Here is a 14,285-nt window from a genome sequence, read left to right on the forward strand (position 1 = left end):
AAAATTATTTACTTGGCATTGCAATGTAATATTGAGTTTTAGTTTTTATTCTAACTGAAATCTCGTCAGAAATTGTGTACGAGATTTCATAGATGGCGACAGAAAACAACTGGCTGGTGACATAATATTCTATTCTTGTTCTATATGGATGAAAAAGAAGCATGAAAGACCAAATTTATTAGAAAATACAAAAATTTCGTATGAACCCAAACGAGCAAAATTCTGAACAAAGTGGAATCTCTGCCGCAAGGTATTGTATTTTCTGATAACACAATAAATTATTTCCTTGTGCTGTCAGATGCAAGATGTGTACTTTCCACGAAAACGAAAGTCCCGTATCATCTTCTACTTCATTTCTGTGAGGCTATATACACACTTTAACAGTTAGTTATGGTAGACTTCGTGAACAGGTGTGGTTAGTGCAAGAAAATTCCTTATTTTATGTGAATCAATTTTGGGAGGTAGGTGGAGAAAATGATTGAATGTCTTTTATTCACACAGTCAAAGACATGTACATTCTACTTTCAGTCATTCTCACATACCAGAGTCTTGTTGTTCGTTTACCCTTATTGAACCTCTAAATTAATTTCAGTGAGACTCGTCGAGGCTGGATAGTTGGACTGACGCCTCTTCCGAATCTCAGACCAGTGTCACACAAAGTGATTCGGGAAATCTTGCCTGAACTTCGGCCGCTTGTTGCTATTAAAATGGGTTAAATCGAATTTCTTGTCTGCTTCAACTTTTCGCCTTAGACGTCTTATCAACTCCCTATCACAATCATCATCATCAACAACTGGTTTTGATTATACAGGCCATGTATTAATCCTCATGTCGAGGGTGTAGCCCGTCTGTCTGTGTCAAGAGCGCGAGCGAAGTCTTCCTCTCCATGCATGGCGATCCAGTGGGTTGGTAGAGTCCATGTTCAGGGCTACACGATAACGCTTCACGAGTTTGTCCCAAGAAAGCTTTGGTCTGCCTTGGCCCCGCTTGCTACAATGTTCATGCATCTGACCTGCGAGATCCAGCTTGTGCTGCGCTCAACGTGTCCAAGCCATCTCTGCATGCCCAATACGCAATTTCCGAGTTGCCCAATAGTTCTTTCCCTTTGTGGAATTCTTACGCACAGTGAGACACAAAACATACTATCTTCCACACGCGGTGGGTACAAATGCTTATCGCTGCCTTCATATATTGCCTAAATGCCGATTATCAGACATCATGCAACCACCCAAACTGAAGGGACACACAATATTAGTAAGTTTATTAGTATAAAGTTTAGTAATAAAATAGCTCAAACAAATATCAATAATCACCATTTTTCTGTGAATAAAATATCACTCGTGCAGAAGAGGAAATAAAAAATAATTTCATATTTAATTTAATGGCCTAATTCAGTCAAATATTATTCGTGATATGGTCAGTTTAATGTATACCAATGGCTGATATAAACAAAATTTACACTTTGACTACTTTTATCCGTATTTACATAGTTAGTCTATAGTATATATGTATACATCTTGTACCCACCCAAGCATTCAACAGAACACTAAATGTACCTCTATCACAGAAGAGCTGATATCTCGGAAGTTGCGTATTGGAGAACTTCAGCAATATCTCTTATTTTGAGCCTAGATAGAAGAGTCTCAAAGTGGATGTCTTCTTCAGGCTTGACCAGCCAGGTCCATGAAACATGCATTTCTTACCTCTATATGGCGTAAATCCCACAGAAAATAAAGTTAGCTATTTTTTAAGCCATTGCTAATGGCATCCATTTCATATTTACCTTCTCAACACTGAAGAGTTCTGATAGTTTAGGACGCGTTCAAATGGATTGGTTAAAAATTACACAATTTTCTTTTTATTACTTTTAATTTTTATGCTTAAAATGCTTTGTATAAAGTAATTGTCAATCAGTAAGTTCTGTATCTCCAATTGTAGTACAAACTATCATGGAATATACTATCTGAACTCTTCCGTGTTGAGTAGGTAAATATGAAATGGTGACCATTTGCAACGGCTTCAAAAATAGCCAACTTTATTTACTGTGGGATTTACACCATGTAAAGGTAAGAAATACATGTTTCATTGTGATAGGGAGTTAATAGGATGACTAAGGCAAAAAGTTGAAGCGGACAAGAAATTCAGTTTAACCAATTTTAATCGCAACAAGCAGCCGAACTTCAGGCAAGATTTCCCGAATCACTTTGTGTGACACTGGTCTGAGATTCGGAAGAGGCATCAGTCCAAATATCCAGCCTCAACGAATCTCACTGAGATTACCTCTAAATCAGTCCTAATGATTTTTTCTTTAAATTGACAAGTGCTATAGTTGGAAACCAAAAGGGCATGCACTCAAATATACAGAGACATAATCTCAACAAGATTTGTTGAGGCTAGATATTTGGACTGACGTCTCTCTCTGTAGAGGCATCAGTTCAAATATCCAGCCTAGACAAATCGAGCTGAGATTAACAGAGAAAATGATAAAAAAAATTATTCCCCATTGTTGTTAGTTTACTTGTATGATAATGTAGACACATTGCATTGTTAATGTCAGTGTATTGGAATTATTTTGTTATCACTACCATTTTTTGTCAGCTCTGTGACCATATTAATTCTGCCATGCCTCCATGGATGTGGACCCTTGATTATAAATTTTTAAGAAGTGACAAGTGATTGTTGAAAACAACATAATATTACATTTTAATGAAAATTTAATAGTTTTGATGTGCACTTTTATTTGTGAATAAACAGTAGAAAAGGTATTGCAGAGTGTTATTTATGCTCATACATTTTTACTTGTTAATCGATTAGTTTCAACATTTATCATATTTAGTGTAAGTTGGGGGGGGTGGGGGGGGGGGATGTCTTGGTGAAAACAATGTGAATTTAGTTTTTTGTCAGACTTTGAACTTTTGATCTTGCCCTTAGTCTAACTTTTTACTAGAAGAATTATCTTGAGTAGGTCACAAAGTTAAGCAATGAAGTAGAAGATTGCTGATTGGGTGATTTTATCACGTAAATTATGCAAACCAGAGTACAGACTCCTGTTAATTTGATTTTCATATTAATAAATTGATGTATTTGGCATAACTGAACACAACAATTTATTTATCGTCGCTACAAAGATGAAGTTTTGAACATCTGTAAAAATTTTGTTCCATTAAAGTTTGTTTAAATCTTTTTATTCTAGCTCTTGACTCTTCAAATAAAAATTATGTCTCCATAATTTCCAAACAACACTTCATATATGAAAGAACTGCTATACACAGTTTGTTTTTTAGCTTGCAGTTAATATATATCCTAGTTTGGCTTGGTGGTAGTTTTTGCCAAGCATACATATATATATAAATACATGTAGCCAGTATTTGCTGCTTTTAGTTCTTTAATGTTCATGATAAAAAAATAGTTGGCAATGTAATATCATTATAATATAATACCTAGCAAAAACATTGTCATCATTGGCTTGTGCAGGTAATTTGATTTTTGGAGACTGGAAAAAGTAAAATCAATTCCAATTCTTTGCAAAATTCAGATTCTTCATGTTGTTATTTTTATTTTCAGGGGTCCCAATTCTTTGTCAGAACATCGACCGGAGACAGGAGACGGAATGTAAGTGAGAGAAGATCCCTATCATTTTAATAACATTCATTCTTATGCTAAAAAGGAAGATTTAAAAAAAAAAAAGAATCTATTAAAATATTTGAGGGGAAAAAACGTAGAAAACTTCATCTGTATTGTTTATTTAATGCTAATGATATGTTTTTCCAATATCTTATTTGGTTCACATTTCACAGTTGTTTAAATATAAGTTCAGGTTGTCAGTTTTAGCTTTCTGTAATGAAATATTCAATCTGTAGGAAGCGTGCGGCAGCAAGGCAGATGATAGAGAGATATTACTATCAGCTTACCGATGGCTGTGGAAATGAACATTGTCAGAATGTAGATTGTGCTTCTTGTCCCACATTTTCATTGAAAGACAAAACAAAGAATGAACTTGCCATTAAAGCAATTGACCTGTTCAAAGGGAAAGCTGAGTTGTGTGGATCACAGCCTAGCAAGGTACCACGTGCAGAAAATACGGCAGGTCCGTCAAAAGTCAGTCATGCAGAAATAGTAACAACACCAAAAGTCATCTTGGAGGAAAAGCCGTCATCGTCCAAAGGGCAGACAACTGCTCTGTTCTCTCAACAATCAACATGCAATGTTATAAAACCTATTCCTACTCCAGGTGAGTTATTGTGTACTCCTTTGGTTTGTATGATATGAAATCAATCTGTCACGCCTTAATTACTTTACAGAATGCTATAGTGTGTTTTAAGATCAGATATATTATCTACAAATTATTCTCATCTACAAATTATTTTCATCAGAAATAGCAAATTTTGTGTTCTGTTAGATGTAAGCGCCAGGATATATCTTGTCTATCAGTCAGTTAGTGACTGTCTGTTTGTCACTAAAAATTTAGGTTGAGACTTAACTTTGTAATTGAAATGTGGATGTTATTATGTATTTACTTTCAAGGTTCAAATTTGATATGTACATTTATTGTGTAAACCCCTTTTCATTGATACCAAATTAAATTGATGAAACACCCCCCCCCCCCCCCCCATGCAAAAAGAAAAACAAGAAAAACACAAAGCTCTCAGCCAAAATTCTTTTTTCTGTAGATGATGATGTGTCATTTAAAAAGAATTGTTTGCCAGACTGACCTGACCACTTTAACCCCCCCCCCCCCCCCCCCCCCAAACATTTTAACTTCAAGATACATGTAGATACCTTTAATAATGATGTTATGAAATATTATTGCAATACCTGTAAACTTCATTGATAAGTGAAAACTGAGTTTAATCCTGATGCCATACTTTAAATGTGAGGTAATAAACAAGGTGATGTAATTAATACTGTAAACTTGATATTCAAAGACACTTGCACTCTATACTTTCTGAAACCAAAATTGGTATACACTGTAAAATTATTATGCCCCAAGGGATCATATTGCTTTTTGCATAATTGTTATAGTTTATTGTGAAAGACTAGTGTTTCTAGGAGGTTAATTGTCAGTGATATTGTGTATTATATTTAGTAACAAGTATCTTGTATGAATCTTTTAACTGACAACAAATTTCAAAACAGTAATTGCTTATCTACTACTTCCATTACAGAATTTAGCTTTAAATTTTAAACTTTTACAAAGTCAGGGTGATTTATCAAGGTCACTGTCAAATTCGCCTTAATTAAAAATGGTTAAGCTAGGGGGGCATTGGATTTCACATACTTGTATTAATGTTGTATTGTTTCTTCTTTTCAAGAATTGTTGGAAATAGCTCAGTTTTGTAATGTACACTTGTACATACATTGTATATACATGTATATTAGTATTATAATAACTCAAATAATAAGTTATTTTTTAATTCAGTGACAAAGTAAACATTTGATTTGTTCCTATGTTCAAAAAGTTCGAATATAGTCCTATGTTATATTGTCCATTGTTAGAATATAGTCCAGTGCCACTGTTCACACAATGCATATATATAATCAGGTTTTTAGTAAATAACTCGAACCATTTCTTTTTATGCCCCCGAGATCGAAGATCGGGGGAGCATATTGTTTTTGTCCTGTCATTCTGTCTGAAACGTTAACCTTGCTAATAACTTTTGAAAGTAAGTGCTAGAGCTTTAATATTAATATTTCATATGAGTATTCCTTGTGACAAGGCCTTTCCGTGGGTACCAACATTTGTGACCTTGACCTTGGAGTTTGACCTACTTTTAAAAAATTTGACATTGGTCATAACTTCAAAATGGTAAATATTAGAGCTTTGAGATTTCACATGCATATTTCTTATGACAAGATCTTTCTACTGATACCAAGATATTTGTCCTTGTGACATTGGCCATTATCGGAGGCATTTGTGTTTCACAAACACAATTTGTTTACATCATACTTCTGAGTAATAAATTTCAATTGTATGTTTCAGCTGCTGAAACAATAAATTATTTAACAGAAGAAAAGGTTTTGAAGCTGATAAAAGACTGTGAGGAGGAAAATAACTGGTCCAAACTCATCCGTGTGACTGGTGCCACATTCAATAATGCAGACTCGTTGATTATGAGTTTCCGCAAAAAGGAGGATCAGACTAGTCCCAATGATGATATAAAGAAAGAAGGCTCTGGACACGGGAGTACCAGCCACTCTGAAGTTAATTCTTGTGACAGAGAATTAGCACATTCTCTGGATTTAGATGCAGTTCGAAGAACATTTAAAGCCTTATTGACGATTCCAGGTTTGCCCTACCAAGGTGCTTTAGTGAACGCTCTGTCTAGTTTATCAAGAAATGTGGAAATGGAACTCCGATATCGAAGACCCTTGGAACAGAATCCCAATTATATTAATATATTTTTGATTGTGATGGAAATTCCTCTTGATGAGCACCAAGAAATAATGGAAAACTCCTTTCCAGAGTTCTGCAAAGCACTGGGTCACATGACTGTGTCAGGACAGGCTAAACTTGCCAGAATCTGGTCCACCTTTGGAGCTGACTGGCTGCTGCAGATGACAAGAACCCTCCATCAAGTGATTACAGTCAAAATTGCACAAAACCATGGGCGATGGGGTCGTGTCTACCAACTTAATGAAGATGAAGGTATTGCAGGTGCCACGAAAGTGATGAAAATTCTGTACTATGCCAGCATAGTAGGAGGAGGAATGGACCCAGATACTATTCTTGCAGAGGAGAAAGAAGTGAATGATACAGAAGAAAGCCTGCAGGACATGTTACATGAAGGAGCAGTGGGTCACGAGCACAAAGACCTGAGTAAACCCAAAGAGGATCCCCTGTCCCAGGAATTGAGTGTTTCTGTGATGGACTGTCGCTCACCCTTAGTTTCTTATGACGAATTTGTAAATGAACTTTTGAATGAATATGTGGACATTGAGGTTGATTACAAAAGCAAGATGGAGTCTAAGTTTTCTTTTATGAATCACAGCTTTATATTAACAACTGCTTCTAAACATACCTGCATGTATTTTGACAACAGGGTTAGAATGTTTAATGAAAGAAGATCTTCCATTTTAAATACGTTTCTAAGAGGCCTACCCCCCACCCCTTTCCTGCGACTCCGAGTGAGAAGAGAACACCTTATAGATGATGCCTTAGTTAATGTAAGTCAAATAGCAGCATTTACAGATTAAACATGATGGGTATTTTCAGTTGTAGTTTCACTGCTATATGTAAGCTGGTGATCTTTAAGGGATAAACATCACTTCTCAATATTCAATCTAGATTTAAAGTATTATGCATATGAACTTGACACGATAGGATTGGACAGGAGGCACTTCCTATGTATGTCCTTTCCATAAAGGAACAGAAGTTTCCAATGTGAAAAATTGCAGTAGCACTTACTGATATTTTGTATGACAGAAATAATGAATTTCATGAAATGTACAGTAACACATTTCCCCTGATTATGTTGACAGTTGGAAATGACAGCTATGGACAACCCCCAGGACTTAAAGAAACAGCTGATTGTGGAGTTTGAGGGTGAACATGCCATGGATGAAGGGGGTGTGTCTAAAGAGTTCTTCCAGCTTGTTGTAGAAGAAATTTTTAATCCAGATTTTGGTAAGTTGTTTGTAAACTTGTATAACTTGAAATACTATCAACAAATGATAGGAAATAGGGCATCCTGCATGATCAGCATGCACAATTGATTGTGCTGCCTATTCTCCATCACTTGTTTGTCATTTTGCTCTTTCTCATGAAAGAACAGTGTCATAACCATCAAAATCAACCCTTGAAAATAACAAAACTCTTTTAATAAGTCAGTAGATTTGATCAACTCCACTATGAAATAAATTTTAAATCACCACAAATGAAATTAAAATGAGTATATTGTATATTACACATAGTTGTAATTATAGCATTTTATTGATGATGTAATAAACATGAATATCATTGCAAAATTCTCCAAACTTGATAATTTGCTGATTTTTTCTCTCAATAATATGGCTTTGAAAAATCTACTTGCACATGTAGATACACATCATATTACCACCACAACTTTCAAATACAAGTATGAGTTCACTTGAGCTGAAGGTTTAAGTGAACCTTTCAGATCAAGATTTGTCATTTATTATAATTTTTTTAAAATTTTTTTTTGTTATAACATTTTGACTTCTTCTCCAGAACCACAAGGTCAATTTCAAACAAACTAGCTACAAAGCAGTTAAGGTAAGGGGGATTCAAGTTTGTTCAAATGAAGGGACATACCCTCTTCCAAGGAAAGATATTTAAGGAAAGTGAAAATAGGATGGGGTGGTTAAAAAATCTTCTCAAGAAGTACTGCAATAGCAAAAGCAAGACCTGTTTGAAAGATTCCTCACATATTGATGATTCAAGTTTACTCAAACTTTGATTCCCAAGGCCAGAGTAGGGCCACAACAGGGATTCAAAAGTTTTCCATAGGATATACCTCAACTTGTAAAACTAATATTCACGCATCCTCATGTAGTGTAGTTTCAAGTTTGTTCAAACCATAATTTCCATGACTGGGTCACAATAGGGTTCAAAGTTTAAGGGTACAATTAGTGAATAGTGAAATTACTATGCAAATATCCTCTTGTAGATTCAAGTTAGTTTAAACCATGATCCCCATGGCAAAACCACAATAGGATTCAAAGTTCTACATTATGATATATCTTTATTCTCATGTAGTGCAGATTTAATTTCCTTCATTCCATGACCACAATATGGGTTTTTAAGATGTACACTCTTATCTTACTATATGTACATACATATTTCTTTCAAAAATTGAATTATGATGTTGTGGGCTAGAGTTTGTTAGAATGATGACATCACAAATACATCAATTTGATCAAAATTGATTAAAAACAGGTCTTTGCACAGTAGTTTTGTGATCAGGAAAGATAGACCTCAAGCAAAAGGACATTTACAGTTTGAGAATATCACATTATCTAATAAGTGCTCACCTTTTCCTAAAGCAAATCGTATATGTATGTTGATATTGTTTATTTCCTTACATTTTTCCACAAATAAGGAAAATCCTTTTTAATTATGATGTTATCAGAAAAGGCATTAATTATTGCAGGATGATAGTGCACTTTGCAATCTCAGTCCTTTTGCATAATGAGAAAATTGATTTGCCAGAATTATTTGGCACACACACACACACGCACCTTTTAGGACCAAATATAGGCACATTTCTTTTTTGTAGGCATGTTTACTCACAACGAGCATACCAGACAGTTTTGGTTTAACCCAACGTCCTTCGAAAATGATGGTCAATTTACTCTCATTGGAATTGTGCTTGGACTAGCCATATACAACAGCACCATTGTAGACATCCACTTCCCCTCAGTCGTGTATCGCAAGCTCATGGGAAAGAAAGGCAGATTCCAGGATCTTAAAGACTTGGATCCGGTAAAGTCAATGTGTACATTGTTGATTTAATCTATAACACATTTTTTGTGATTTAATCTGGAAGAGAGCATTTGTTATCATCAAAACTTCCTTTCTACAGTATGCTATTACCAGTATGTACATTACAGAGGAAACTAGAACCTCTCTTTATTTGATAATACATGTAGCTAGAAGGTCAGATCTTTGTTCATAGAATGACTGAATGCCACATATGCTACTTATAATGAGAGATTTCATTTTTTTTAAAGGTACTTTTTTACTATTAGTGAATAAAAGCATTTTTTCTATTAGTAAATAACAGTAATTTGCTTGTATTAAACACAAGTTTGTATCTACATTTATCATAGCTTGCTAAATGAAGTGGATAATATACATGTCGCAATATACCAAATTCATCAATACAGCTGTTGTAGTGGAAATGTTCGCTCCATTGCACTTATTGTGATCCATGTTATTTCATATCTGCAGACACTGTATGCTAGTCTACAGCAGATACTGGAGTATGAAGGAGATGACTTTGAGGATGTGTTCATGCAGCCATTCAAGGTTGGCTACAAAGATGTGTTTGGATGTGATCTGACTCATGAACTAAAAGAGAAGGGAGGAGAAATATATCTCAGTCAGGAAAATAAAAAGGTAAGTTCTGAATGAAGCTGATACCGAATTACACAATTTTAGTTGTAACATGTAATTTGATTGGTTAATTGACATTCATTAATCCATTGATATTGTATAATAAATCAGTTTGCTATAAAGCCATGCTACAATGTATATAGTGGCCACTATAATTGAAGCCAGATTCCAAAGTGTTGCAGTAAAAATATTGCCTACCATTGTACATGTACATAACTTGAATTTTTTAGATCCATTAATATCAGCATAATATGTATGATATATAATATACTTTTTTATTGTATATAGGAATTTGTTGACCTGTATTCAGACTTCATTCTCAATAAAGCCATTGAGAAACAATTCCGAGCATTCAAGCGAGGATTTAACCTGGTGACCAATGAAAGTCCACTTCGCATTCTCTTCCAACCAGAGGAAGTGGAACTTTTGATCTGTGGAAGCATGGTAAAAAGTTGTGGCATGATCTCAAGCCTAAAAGCATTTTATTATTTTAAAATGGTTCAGTAATGGTTCATGATCTCTAAAGTAGTAATTTTTGTGTGAAGATATATTTTGATTTTTGATTGAAATCTACATTTGTATTTTGATTATGTACAGTACATACCCAGGTTATTATAGATATAATTATTTTGGATCTATTTTACAGCATTTTGATTTTTACGATCTACAAAAATCAACGGAATATGATGGAGGTTTCACAGTTGACTCCCCAACAATTAAGTAAGATCCTTTATTTGTATGAATTATACGTGTTTATAGGTATGCTAAGAGATATTTTATAGTTTTATGCATTTATAAGAAAATGCCATGACTACAATTTTCATTTCAAATATGTAGGTATTTCTGGGAGATAGTGCATGACTTCTCAGAGGATCAGAAAAGACGTTTGTTACAGTTCACCACAGGAACAGACAGAGTCCCTGTGGGAGGACTCTCAAAGATCAAGCTGATCATTGCTAGAAATGGTCCGGATTCTGACAGGTACGCATCCTTAGTGGCTTTTTGAAGGTCAGCAATGTACAGCTAATACAATTGAGGCATTTAATCTTATGTTTCATGCCCCCAGAATTGAAGGTTGGAAGCTTATTTGTGTTTGTATGTCTGCAATTTTTACTTTGGTCTGAACTTGTAAGCTGTACAAATTAGAAGCTTCATTTGAATTTGGGGGTCAAGGTCATAGAATCATAGAGCTTTTGTCTGGCCAGGGTCAGAACCACAATTGTTCACAAAAGTATCATGTTGAACAACACACCGATTAGCAATGCGATTCAAATTTTTCTTACAGACTACCAACAGCTCATACCTGTTTTAACGTGTTACTTCTGCCAGATTATTCCACCAAGGAGAAGTTGAAAGACAGACTAGAAAAGGCAGTGGATTACTCAAAAGGCTTCGGAATGCTGTGATATGTACTATGTATATTGCCAAGTTTCTTCATACATCAAATGTATATGTTATATGTGTTTCTTTAAGGATGGTGAACCTAATCCCTTCAACTGAGATGAATAGCTTGTACATTGATATAAGATAGAGAAACCTATGATGTAATGATTCAATTAAATAGTTATTAAGTTACTGGGATAGATTTTCATTTGAAGTGTGGCAAATATAAAATGTACTGGCAAAGGAAAATGTCCATGAAGAATGTTTTAAATCAAAATCTTTTATTTGTATTTCAGACTTATGTAAAGCAATTATTTTTCATTGAAATTGAAGGCAAAAAAACGTCAATGGCTGAAATTATTGCAGGGCCAGTTATACATTAGAATGTTGCAAGAAATTGTGTAAGAATTAGTCATAAATGTAGTACAATATGTATTTACTAAATACACAACAATTGTAATGAAACATACCTGCATGTTACTGTATTTATACATGTATTTGTGTGTGATAAAAGCAATAATGCACTACACAAAACAAATTATATCCATATAAATATGTTTATAAGTCCCCACGACAACCACATTTGAGTGTATGCAGTAGCAAACTAAAGCATTGATATTACATGTAGGTTCATCGTCCTTAAATGCAAAAACTAATTTTAATGACTTCTTGTGGATAATGAACAAAACCTCGAGTACTTAACATATTCATTGTACATGTTTGTTAATTATAGACCATATAGGGCAAGACAAATATTATATGAAGAGCTATGGGTTCTTTTAAATGCACCAATTTGGAAAGTTATTTATACCATAGATGACAGCCTAGAATATTCCTGAATGCTTTGCGGCGGAGCAAGTCCTGGTATGCACCAAAAGGGGTCACATAGATTTCAGATATCAATGATAAATTTAGAGAAGCAGTTTTATTGAGCAATTGGTGAAGAAATGCACCCATGAAATGAAAATGTCTGCCATTTGACATTCATAAGAACTAGTGCGATCTGTAAGACACAGAAAGGTTTGTCATACCTGTTGTGATCACAGCAAAATAGTTATGGGAATACTTAAATTAAATTGCTCTATAATGATTTAAAAACGGAATCTTGATGATAATTGATACACTGAGAAGCTGTAGTGGCTACAGGTATGTAACTACATGTATACTAATTCTAAGTTGAATTATTTGCAGATGTCCATTTGATAACTATTACTCCAGCATATGGCTGATCTTAGCCTGCTATATATTACTACTGTATACAGCCTTATTAATCGAAGTTCGATGTTGTTCTTGAAAAAAATCTGTGTAAGTTTAATAACGCCCTTTGTACAAGCACAACGTGTATTGTCTGAAAACATTTTTAGTATCCTTGGGTAGTTATATGTTTTAAACAAAACTTGCAAGTTATTCTTTGACTTACTGCAACATCTGTTGCTGTATTTTTTTTCATACCAGTATGAAATTTTTTGGAATGATAAAATTAAGTTCAGCTTGTTGTGTGTGTGTTGTGGATTTCAATTTTTGTATACATGTATATGTACTTGAAAGATTGAAGCAAAGTGTATTTAATTGAAAAAGGAGACCATACTTTTTCTTGAGCTTTGTTACAGGAATGATGAGAAAGATAATGAATGATGAAATCATGACAAGAGAAATCCATCTGTAGGAGATTCTCATCCACAACTTACTCTCAGTCGTTACCAGTGTCAGTTGAAGTCAATTGCAAAATGACAAGTTATTTATAAGTTCCGTATGAATAGAATAAAGTGTGAACTGTCCAATAGCATGTCGAGACCAATAAATGCAAACTAAAAGCATTTTTGTTATCATTTTTTATTATTCAAAGAAAGATGCATTAAACTTTCACCCAATTCCAAATTTTATAGTCATATGTACACCCCTCCCCCCCCTTACAGATGCTTATTGCTTTTGTACCTGTTGACCAGATTATTTGACCTGTAACTGCATGGATAGTAGTCAAATCTCCAAGCCAGGTTGGTCAACAGGTTTGTCTTAGTTACAAATCTATTGGCGCAATGGAGCCGAAGTCTCGTTCCCCTCCCATGCATTAACTGACCAAGTTTGATGGTCCTAGGCCTCAAGATATGACTGCTCTTGAGCATACATATAGCCATACAATTCCATGTGACACAAATTTCCCCAGCAGCTGATTAAGTTTGATAGTCCTGTTCCTCGGTGTGGAAGATGACTCGGACATGAAAAAGTAACAGGTGGACAGAAAAAGCCATAAGATGCGATAATAATCTGACAATTATAAAGTCTTCCAAACGAAGTACTGGCTGTGTAAAAGTGGCCTTTTACCGAGTACTATTATTTTCTCCCACACCTACATGTATTAACTCCCTTGCACAAAATCCATACCAATTTTAATTTCATTTAAAAACCCTAAATCACCAAGACCTTGATTTTAAAAAAAAAATTTGTTTCCTTTAAATCCGTAAAACTGGCATCACTTGATATTGATCCTAGTTTGTAGGTCCTACATCCTCTCATCATTTCTGAAGATCCCATGTCTCCATCAGTCCCGGTTCTAAAGTTATACAAGCTTTTAGGATCAATATCACTTCACCTTGATAGTAGTTTGTACTGAACATCCCAGGTCCCTATCAGACCTGGTTCTGAATTTTTTTTATCACTTTTTATGTTCAGGTGAGAGGTCAAGGTAACCTGACCTTGATACTAGTTTGTAGGTCACATCCTTTTATTATATCTGGAGATTCCATGTCTCTGTTGGTCCTGATTCTTAAGTAATACAAGTTTTCATGATCAAGGTCACTAGAGATGCTACATTGTAGTTTGTAGGTCA

General features: G+C 34.7%; 1 protein-coding gene across 1 annotated transcript; it reads left to right on the top strand.

Moving 5' to 3' along the window:
• The first annotated feature begins 107 nt into the window (after positions 1 to 107).
• Positions 108 to 13,275, top strand: LOC125680548 (ubiquitin-protein ligase E3A-like). The gene is made up of 11 exons (XM_048920231.2): positions 108 to 250; positions 3,565 to 3,612; positions 3,861 to 4,231; positions 5,981 to 7,164; positions 7,480 to 7,624; positions 9,237 to 9,442; positions 9,911 to 10,078; positions 10,364 to 10,519; positions 10,722 to 10,795; positions 10,913 to 11,056; positions 11,361 to 13,275. Exons 1-11 carry the CDS (start codon positions 201 to 203, stop codon positions 11,479 to 11,481), a joined length of 2,667 nt encoding a protein of 888 aa, XP_048776188.1. The 5' UTR covers positions 108 to 200; the 3' UTR covers positions 11,482 to 13,275.
• The last annotated feature ends 1,010 nt before the right edge of the window (positions 13,276 to 14,285 follow it).

The sequence above is a fragment of the Ostrea edulis genome, chromosome 2 (assembly GCF_947568905.1).
Source record: "Ostrea edulis chromosome 2, xbOstEdul1.1, whole genome shotgun sequence".
NCBI classification, from domain to species: domain Eukaryota; kingdom Metazoa; phylum Mollusca; class Bivalvia; order Ostreida; family Ostreidae; genus Ostrea; species Ostrea edulis.

Bases quoted from the DNA above. Each gene is read 5' to 3' on its own strand.
- LOC125680548 (XM_048920231.2), top strand. From the start codon at position 201: ATGAACCCAAACGAGCAAAATTCTGAACAAAGTGGAATCTCTGCCGCA. The intron at 3,613-3,860 runs GTAAGTGAGAGA...TTCAATCTGTAG, and splicing joins CCGGAGACAGGAGACGGAAT to GAAGCGTGCGGCAGCAAGGC. The intron at 11,057-11,360 runs GTACGCATCCTT...TTTTTCTTACAG, and splicing joins AATGGTCCGGATTCTGACAG to ACTACCAACAGCTCATACCT.